Raw genomic sequence first — 11066 nt, forward strand, 5'->3', positions numbered from 1 at the left:
AGTAAGTACCATCCTCAGTACTCACACTTGCCTCAGTAACTAAGTACCATCCTCAGTACTCACACTTGCCTCAGTAACTAAGTACCATCCTCAGTACTCACACTTGCCTCAGTAAGTACCATCCTCAGTACTCACACTTGCCTCAGTAAGTACCATCCTCAGTACTCACACTTGCCTCAGTAACTAAGTACCATCCTCAGTACTCACACTTGCCTCAGTAAGTACCATCCTCAGTACTCACACTTGCCTCAGTAAGTACCATCCTCAGTACTCACACTTGCTCATAATAACCACCAAACAATACTAACATTATGAGTGGGATATTTGGTGTTGATGGTCAGGTTTGATCATCGTGTGACGACAACACATTAATCTTCCATTGTGGAATAGTTTGATCTGACGTCAACATATTGGACTCAGGGTTTGGATGTAGACCATCATTTCTTGTTCATAACCAAAGAGAGAGATATCGACACCAGTGATGTAAATACCTGTTGTAGAACTGAGACTAGAACCGCTAAAAGCGGGTTGTATGAGACTATGTTTGTATCGCCGAGGTTCCAGGATTGGTTCACTATAGCAGAAGTTTACATGAGAGACTTGTAGAAGGCTGGGTGTTATCCCCTGGGATGGAGGAGGACGGGCCTTGCAACACTTGGGCTCACAAATAATTAGTATACTTTATGATGAAAGTCTGACCAACTGCTGATCACTAATTGTATTGAGTAATTAGGCATCATTATACTTACATTATGGCGCTTTGTTTGCATATGAATATCATTTTCGATGGTTGGTGGCTGTGGTCCAGTAGACAACAGTCAGGTAAACAATGGTTGGTGTCAGGGATGCAGAGGGCGTGGGTCAGGCCACCGTCAACAGTGTTGCCATCCCTGGAGTACACCACAAAGTTCCCAGGATAAGATGAGAAGCTCCCGGAGACTTGGCAGGAATTCACACCTCTAATACTAACGTCGAAGCTACAAGGCCGCCAGCCATCTGAAGTTGTGGTAGTTGAGTTCTTGCAAGACTCCCACCACCGCGCTCCACTTCCTCATGTTCACCAGCCCTCCCACTCCCTCACTTTCTTCACCTTCCTCATTACTTTCATGTCTTCCACTATGATCATCTTCCCCAGTTCCCTTACCCTCCCCAACACCTTCCTTATCCTACCTATCTCATTTCTCCCTCACCTTCCCTATATCCAACATTCCTTTATCCATTCCTTTCTCCCTCACCCTCTCCATCACTCCACACAATGACCCTGACCATCTCTCATCCCGGGAGAGCCCACCTTGCCCCCTGACCCCCGTCATCACCAACCCACGACACACACACACACAGAGGTAAGAACATGTGGGCGTCGCTTGGCCACGCCGGAGGAGGACCACATGGTCGACACCAGCCGTGTCCACGACTCCCACCACACTGTAACGTGGGAAGGACCAAGTTACTACTGGTTGATGTATACAAGTATATACACTGCTGGGCCATCACCAGTGAGGGCAACTGTAACGTGGGAAGGACCAAGTTACTACTGGTTGATGTATACAAGTATATACACTGCTGGGCCATCACCAGTGAGGGCAACTGTAACGTGGGAAGGACCAAGTTACTACTGGTTGATGTATACAAGTATATACACTGCTGGGCCATCACCAGTGAGGGCAACTGTAACGTGGGAAGGACCAAGTTACTACTGGTTGATGTATACAAGTATATACACTGCTGGGCCATCACCAGTGAGGGCAACTGTAACGTGGGAAGGACCAAGTTACTACTGGTTGATGTATACAAGTATATACACTGCTGGGCCATCACCAGTGAGGGCAACTGTAACGTGGGAAGGACCAAGTTACTACTGGTTGATGTATACAAGTATATACACTGCTGGGCCATCACCAGTGAGGGCAACTGTAACGTGGGAAGGACCAAGTTACTACTGGTTGATGTATACAAGTATATACACTGCTGGGCCATCACCAGTGAGGGCAACTGTAACGTGGGAAGGACCATGTTACTACTGGTTGATGTATACAAGTATATACACTGCTGGGCCATCACCAGTGAGGGCAACTGTAACGTGGGAAGGACCAAGTTACTACTGGTTGATGTATACAAGTATATACACTGCTGGGCCATCACCAGTGAGGGCAACTGTAACGTGGGAAGGACCATGTTACTACTGGTTGATGTATACAAGTATATACACTGCTGGGCCATCACCAGTGAGGGCAACTGTAACGTGGGAAGGACCATGTTACTACTGGTTGATGTATACAAGTATATACACTGCTGGGCCATCACCAGTGAGGGCAACTGTAACGTGGGAAGGACCAAGTTACTACTGGTTGATGTATACAAGTATATACACTGCTGGCCATCACCAGTGAGGGCAACTGTGACACACTAATACTGATAACGATACAACAAGATCAAAAAACGTTAGGTAATCACCAGAGAGAACGTCTAAGAATTTGTTACAAGATATATGAAAGCAGAGCTGAGAATGTGTTGAACGTGATGCAGTTCAATATATCTTCACTACATCCTCATTTTCATTACTGACTCACATCTGACTCAGATCTGATTCTCACGGTTTAGATAGAAGGTGCTGTAAAGAAGGCGCATTTGATCTGACCTGTAAGAATTATATCATATTTTAGGGTTTGATCCCGGTCTGAGGTCATCCTCTCTACAGACTGATATCTAGCACTCCCTTAACGCCACTGGCCTTTTACCTTTAGCTTCACGACGCACTCATCCTCACTACACTCTTGAAATCACTCACCTTTGACCTGACTCGAATGGGTCTTCATAACATCATCATCTTGACCACAAACTTCACATGATTTTTCCTGGAATATTGACTCGTTTTCACGAAACTGTTTTTACCATCCCTCTACAGTAACACTAGTCAAAACCATGTATTTCTGACCTCCATCTACAGGACAACTGGTCAAGGCCATATGTTTCTTGCCTCTGTCTTCGCTATAGCTGGTAAATCCCATATGTTTCCAGCCTCCATGTACAATAAAACTGGGTGAAGTCTTTGTCCTGACGTGTACTGTGTCAGAACACAAGTCATGTTCACTACTTTTTCATGAACACTACAACCTTGATAATCCTTAATTTACTACTCCGTAATTTTCACTACAACCCTATCTTCACTACACCTTCTACACCATTGGTCTCTGTCACCTGTTGACAATAAGTTAAGTTGCAATGTAACTTCCTCCTTTTTTCACTTTAACCAATGACTCAAACTGAGTGTTCCTTCATCTTCCCTACATCCTTTTGTTTAACTGCACTATCGTTGGTAACGTCTACGACCATCATCATTACACCTACATTGTTACTACAAATTCTGATCACACCCTCAGCTTAACTACACCCCGACACCCGGTCTTTGACCTGATCCTAACGGTTTAGATAAAAGGTGACGACTGTTGCTGTCATGAAGGCGCATGTGATCAGACCGATAATGATTTGGTCATATGTGAGGCTTTGATCCCAGTCAAAGGTTATCCTCACTACAGATTGACATCTAGTACTCCCTTAACGCCACTAACCTGTATACCTTTATCTTCACGACGTACTCATCTTTACTATAACCCTCAAATAAGTTTCCTTTAGTACTGACTGAGCTTCACTAAACAGTGTTTGTGTCCTCCATCTACAGTACTAGTGATCAAACCCAGTTATTTCTAGCCTCCATCTACGGTATCAAGATGAAACCAAAATGTTTCTTGCCTCTACCTTCACCATAACTGGTCTGTCCTGTATGATTTACACTGAAACTTGGTAAAGTCTTTGTCTTGATCTGTATGTGTGAAGACGCAAGTCATCTTCACTACCCTTTCATTTTTAGTACAGCCTTGATAACTCTTTATTAACTTCAAAGACCCTTATCTTAGAATTGTTGGAACAAAATCCATCTTCACTATCTTCTCATGTTCACTACATACATTTTGTTATAATTACAACATCCTCATGCTTACAACACCTACATATACAGCTATCTAATTTTCACCTCACTCCTATCTTCACTACACCTTTTACACCATTAGTATGTCACCTGATGATAATGGTATAGGTTACCATGTATCTTCACTACATCCTCATTTTCACTACTGACTCAAATTGAGGGCTACCTCATCTTCACTACATCCTTTGGTTTTACTGCACCATCGTGGGTAATGTATATGACCATTTTCCCTATACCTGCATTTTTACTATAAATTCTCACTACACCTTCAACTTCACTACACCTCGCCACCTCCGGTTTATAACTTGCCTCACGCGGATTAGATAAAAGGTGACGACTGGTGCTGTAATGAAGGAGCATTTCATCTGACGACTAGGTCATATGTCGGGCTTTGATCAAAAGCCATCCTCACTACAGAGTGACATCTAGTACTCACTTAACGCCACTGGGCTTTATACCTTCATCATCAAGACCCACTCATCCTCACTACACCCTTGAAACCACTGACCTTTGACGTGACTCGTATAAATCTTCCTAACTCCATCATCTTTATTACAACCTTCACATCATTGTCTGTTAATATTTACTCGTTGTCACAAAATAGTGATTGTACAACCCCGTCCCCCTCTATAGTACAAGTAGTCCAACCCATGTATTTGTAACCTTCATGTACAGTGCAACAGGTCAAATCCTGTGTGTTCTAGTAGGCTCCACATTCACTAAAACTAGTCACATCCACCTTCATCATAACTGGTCAAACCTATATATTTCAAGCCTCAATCTACGCTACAACAGGTCAAACTCTAAATGTTTTTATTCTCCATATACACTTCAAGTGGTCAAGTCCATGTATTTTTAAGCCTTCATCTACACTACAGCAATTCAAACACCATCGTTTGTAATCTTCATCTACATTTTAACAGGTCAAACCTGTGTTTTATCCTCCCTGTACAAGTCAAACCCGTGTTTGTAGCCTCCATCTAATTACTACAAATGGTAAATCCAGTGTCTTTCTTGCTTCCATCTTGACTATAGCAGGTCAAACCTAAGTGTATATAGCTTCCATCTACACTACACGTGGTCAAGCCAAAGTGTTTCATGCCTCCATCTACACTACATGTGGTCAAGCCAAAGTGTTTCATGCCTCCATCTACACTACATGTGGTCAAGCCAAAGTGTTTCATGCCTCCATCTACACTACACGTGGTCAAGCCAAGTGTTTCATGCCTCCATCTACACTACATGTGGTCAAGCCAAAGTGTTTCATGCCTCCATCTACACTACACGTGGTCAAGCCAAGTGTTTCATGCCTCCATCTACACTACACGTGGTCAAGCCAAGTGTTTCATGCCTCCATCTACACTACACGTGGTCAAGCCAAGTGTTTCATGCCTCCATCTACACTACACGTGGTCAAGCCAAGTGTTTCATGCCTCCATCTACACTACACGTGGTCAAGCCAAGTGTTTCATGCCTCATCTACACTATGTGTATGTAGCTTCCATCTACACTACAAGTGTTCAAGCCAAGTGTTTCATGCCTACATCTACAGTGTAACAGGTTAAACCCCCGGTATTGAAGACTTTTTCAATACTACGACTGGACAGAACCATGTTTCTTCTACCCATGTACACTACAGCAGGTCAAACCCTAGTGTTTGTAGCTATGTACACTACATCAGGTGAAACCCACAGTAATTTCAACCTCACTATAATAGTCATCTCGGATATAACATAATGATGTAACATCTGGTGTAAGATCATAACAGACTCCCGAAGGTTCCTGACCAGAGATATTCAGCTTCCCACCCAACCCTGTGAGGTAAAGGTCATGGATCTTCTCCTACAAGTAAAGGCATCTTACGAAATGTTCAGACGACAGCTTTCCGAGAGTGGCATCCCTGAGGTGGACTACCGACTGGTTGAGAAGGCCGAAAAGGAAGGACAGTTCCTGGGGGAAGGAACCTTTGGAGCCTGCTACCGACTCGATGGACCTGATGGAGTACCCTTGTGTGTTAAGATCCTTCTAGCACGCAGTCTCGACCGTCAGTGGAAGTCACTGTTGCAGGAAGCAAGACAAATAGTCAGAGTGAAGGATATTGTAGGGATGATAAGACTGGTGGGTGTTTCGTTGTTGCCTAAACCAGCTATCGTCACACGTTATGCTGGAACATCTCTCTCATCGCTCCTCGATGATGGGAAGGTTTCTAGAATGAATGCAGTCAAGATTATCACACAAATTCTTTATATCATGAATGAAATGACAAAGGCAAATCTTGCCCACGCCGACTTGAAGACAAACAATATAGTCGTAGAAGAAACGTCCACCGGGCCCAGGGTAACTATCATCGACCTGGGCATGACACAGAAGTTTGGTTACATCCCAGGTCGGAGGGAAACGAAAAAGAACCCCATCTACGCCCCTGAGACCTATGATGGTTGCTGTCTAGGCCCACCGACTCAAGTGTACCAAGTAGGGAGGGTACTTAAATCTATCTTCAAACATGCTCCGGTGGAGGATGAAGAATTGCAAAGGCTCGCAAAGGAAGCCACCGGCATAGCTGCAGATCGTCCAGAATTGAGCACTATGTTTAAAAGAGGAAAGGAGTTGCTGGAGAGCGAGTACCGCAGATCTGTGCTGGAGAGGCCAGACGACAACGTGAGGCCTCAGAAGCGGACAAGAGTTGATGATGCAAGTGAAGCTCCCAACCCAAAAAGAGCTAACGTGGACTGATGATGTGGCTCACTGGCATTTCATATTCCAGTCTTTGCTTACGACCTAAAGTTATCACAAAGGAAGCTGTATCATTAATTTCACATTTTATTTAAAAAAAAAAAAAAACGATTTCTTACCTGTTTTTCTGCTTATTCACTAGTTAATGAAGTACATATTTTTGTCAGTTATCACAGGGTGAATCTAGTCAAACATTTTTGATCTCTATCTATATTCAATTCAGATTTTATTGATATTTACTATACTATTCTTCACTATGCCCTCGTCCTCACAAAACCCTTTCCTTCACTAAGCTAGGTACGAGGCTTGCATCCATCACTAAGCTAGGTACGAGGCTTGCATCCATCACTAAGCTAGGTACGAGGCTTGCATCCATCACTAAGCTAGGTACGAGGCTTGCATCCATCACTAAGCTAGGTACGAGGCTTGCATCCATCACTAAGCTAGGTATGAGGCTTGCATCCATCACTAAGCTAGGTATGAGGCTTGCATCCATCACTAAGCTAGGTACGAGGCTTGCATCCATCACTAAGCTAGGTATGAGGCTTGCATCCATCACTAAGCTAGGTATGAGGCTTGCATCCATCACTAAGCTAGGTACGAGGCTTGCATCCATCACTAAGCTAGGTATGAGGCTTGCATCCATCACTAAGCTAGGTATGAGGCTTGCATCCATCACTAAGCTAGGTACGAGGCTTGCATCCATCACTAAGCTAGGTACGAGGCTTGCATCCATCACTAAGCTAGGTACGAGGCTTGCATCCATCACTAAGCTAGGTATGAGGCTTGCATCCATCACTAAGCTAGGTATGAGGCTTGCATCCATCACTAAGCTAGGTACGAGGCTTGCATCCATCACTAAGCTAGGTATGAGGCTTGCATCCATCACTAAGCTAGGTATGAGGCTTGCATCCATCACTAAGCTAGGTATGAGGCTTGCATCCATCACTAAGCTAGGTACGAGGCTTGCATCCATCACTAAGCTAGGTATGAGGCTTGCATCCATCACTAAGCTAGGTACGAGGCTTGCATCCATCACTAAGCTAGGTACGAGGCTTGCATCCATCACTAAGCTAGGTATGAGGCTTGCATCCATCACTAAGCTAGGTATGAGGCTTGCATCCATCACTAAGCTAGGTACGAGGCTTGCATCCATCACTAAGCTAGGTATGAGGCTTGCATCCATCACTAAGCTAGGTACGAGGCTTGCATCCATCACTAAGCTAGGTATGAGGCTTGCATCCATCACTAAGCTAGGTATGAGGCTTGCATCCATCACTAAGCTAGGTACGAGGCTTGCATCCATCACTAAGCTAGGTATGAGGCTTGCATCCATCACTAAGCTAGGTATGAGGCTTGCATCCATCACTAAGCTAGGTATGAGGCTTGCATCCATCACTAAGCTAGGTATGAGGCTTGCATCCATCACTAAGCTAGGTATGAGGCTTGCATCCATCACTAAGCTAGGTACGAGGCTTGCATCCATCACTAAGCTAGGTACGAGGCTTGCATCCATCACTAAGCTAGGTACGAGGCTTGCATCCATCACTAAGCTAGGTATGAGGCTTGCATCCATCACTAAGCTAGGTATGAGGCTTGCATCCATCACTAAGCTAGGTATGAGGCTTGCATCCATCACTAAGCTAGGTATGAGGCTTGCATCCATCACTAAGCTAGGTACGAGGCTTGCATCCATCACTAAGCTAGGTATGAGGCTTGCATCCATCACTAAGCTAGGTATGAGGCTTGCATCCATCACTAAGCTAGGTATGAGGCTTGCATCCATCACTAAGCTAGGTATGAGGCTTGCATCCATCACTAAGCTAGGTACGAGGCTTGCATCCATCACTAAGCTAGGTATGAGGCTTGCATCCATCACTAAGCTAGGTACGAGGCTTGCATCCATCACTAAGCTAGGTATGAGGCTTGCATCCATCACTAAGCTAGGTACGAGGCTTGCATCCATCACTAAGCTAGGTACGAGGCTTGCATCCATCACTAAGCTAGGTACGAGGCTTGCATCCATCAGTACACGTCAATTGTGTCCTGGATGGTTCGCACTGCCAGTCAGTCTCGTTTTACCCGCACTATTTGAACGGTTCAATTCTTCCTTGTCCTAGTAGAGAAATAAACCCGGTGGCGAAACCATTTTGCTTGGGATTGTGTGTTTGATTCTGATTCCTTCTTTGTTCTTGATCATTGTGTTGACTTGTTCTAGACTATCAGTGGATTCTTTCTGAGATTGCTCTCTGGATTTCACTTTTTCCTTTGGTTATTTTGTTTATCCGAGTCAAGCATCTCACTACAATGCCACATAATGAATCTGTTTATTGCATGATCGTTAAATCTCTTGACGTGTCGAGGATTTCCTGACAAAGAGAAACAAACACATGAGTAACGTCATCCAGCCGGCCAATATGCAAATACAATCTTAGCTGCTTCATATCACGTGCCTCAAGACATTACATCTTCACGTGCAAAAATAGAGACATATTGCAACATGTGGAGGTAACTCTTCTTTACTTCCACTTCTCTGTGATGTCTTATGATAACACAATGATTGAACTGGAAAGGAAAAGGTCATTTACATAAGTATAAACTATATGAATATTAATCATAATCATAATCTAACATTTGCTGGTTGCTTCGTCATAACTGTAGACCAGGTTAAGTCTATATTCAGGTTAAGGTGACACGAGCGGCTGACGTAGCCTGGATAGCGTAGTTCATATGAGAAGAACGCCACATCAGTGTAGGGTCACACCAGCTCCTGCCTCATACACCTTCACTTGGTAAGGTTGGCGGACGACAACACCACCACAGATATCGGATCGCTCCTGACGCTGAGTTAAACATCAGTAGCAGGTATTAGGAGTCCACATGTTCCTCCAGACATGTTCTTACATCTAGCAACACAGTAGCAGGTATTAGGAGTCCACATGTTCCTCCAGACATGTTCTTACATCTAGCAACACAGTAGCAGGTATTAGGAGTCCACATGTTCCTCCAGACATGTTCTTACATCTAGCAACACAGTAGCAGGTATTAGGAGTCCACATGTTCCTCCAGACATGTTCTTACATCTAGCAACACGGTAGCAGGTATTAGGAGTCCACATGTTCCTCCAGACATGTTCTTACATCTAGCAACACAGTAGCAGGTATTAGGAGTCCACATGTTCCTCCAGACATGTTCTTACATCTAGCAACACAGTAGCAGGTATTAGGAGTCCACATGTTCCTCCAGACATGTTCTTACATCTAGCAACACAGTAGCAGGTATTAGGAGTCCACATGTTCCTCCAGACATGTTCTTAAAGCAAGGAACAAAGAGCTGCCGAAAGTTATGGAATACATTAAGAAATCATTCTGTATTCCCAAAATAACTGTCGAGGTGGTTAAGTTTGTCAGACATTTTGCATATTATGTTAACATTTGTTATTCGGACACAATCCACAATTTGTTGTTGCTGTCCCTATCATTGTTGTTGTTGTTGTTGTTGTTAGTGGTTCTGATCTTGTTGATTCTTGCAGAATTACCTACTACCCACTTGTAGTGTGCGGGCAAGGAAGTGTTACGCTATTAGCGTCTATCTCTTGAACATTTTCTACTATCATACGACATCTTAGATTCTTGTATGTTGTCTCCATCAACCATGTTCTCAGTCATCTCATCCCGTCCATCGTACGTATAGTCCTACAAAACTACTTTTATACGTGTTTTTCAACAAGTTGCTCGCTAAATTTCGTGTTATGTCTTCTGGTTGCTCTATTTCTCTATCTTTCAAAGAATTTACTCATCGTCCAAACTCTCGGTCTGTTTTAAAAAAGAGGTTGTGATCAGGTCACCCACTACTCTTCTCTTCTCCAAGGTGGGTCAACTAAAAAAGCCTGTATCCTTCCCCTGTGGTCTGCTCTCTTCATTCTGGTACCATCTGTGTTGCTCACCTCTGGTCCTGCTCTCCCAGCCCACCTCTGGTCCTCCTCTCCCAGCTCACCTCTGGTCCTGCTCTCCCAGCTCACCTCTGGTCCTCCTCTCCCAGCTCACCTCTGGTCCTCCTCTCCCAGCTCACCTCTGGTCCTCCTCTCCCAGCTCACCTCTGGTCCTCCTCTCCCAGCTCACCTCTGGTCCTCCTCTCCCAGCTCACCTCTGGTCGTGCTCTCCCAGCTGGGTGTATTTCTTCAGGTGATGATCATAGAGAACTTGTTAGACATTTCCCTCTCCACATACTTGAAAGCTATTCTGACTTTTGTTGTCAGCAGACAGCTTGTCTCCTGAACTCTTCTCCTAACATGGGACTCTGGAGACACATAAGGGACAATGTCGAGTCCTAACATGGGACTCTGGAG

General features: G+C 44.3%; 1 protein-coding gene across 1 annotated transcript; it reads left to right on the top strand.

The window, feature by feature from the left end:
- The first annotated feature begins 5815 nt into the window (after nucleotides 1-5815).
- On the top strand, nucleotides 5816-6718 carry LOC139748527 (uncharacterized). Its single transcript, XM_071661588.1, has one exon. The coding sequence runs from the start codon at nucleotides 5816-5818 to the stop codon at nucleotides 6716-6718; it is 903 nt and encodes a 300-aa protein (XP_071517689.1).
- The last annotated feature ends 4348 nt before the right edge of the window (nucleotides 6719-11066 follow it).

This window comes from Panulirus ornatus, unplaced genomic scaffold (assembly GCF_036320965.1).
Source record: "Panulirus ornatus isolate Po-2019 unplaced genomic scaffold, ASM3632096v1 CTG_6100_pilon, whole genome shotgun sequence".
Lineage (NCBI taxonomy): Eukaryota > Metazoa > Arthropoda > Malacostraca > Decapoda > Palinuridae > Panulirus > Panulirus ornatus.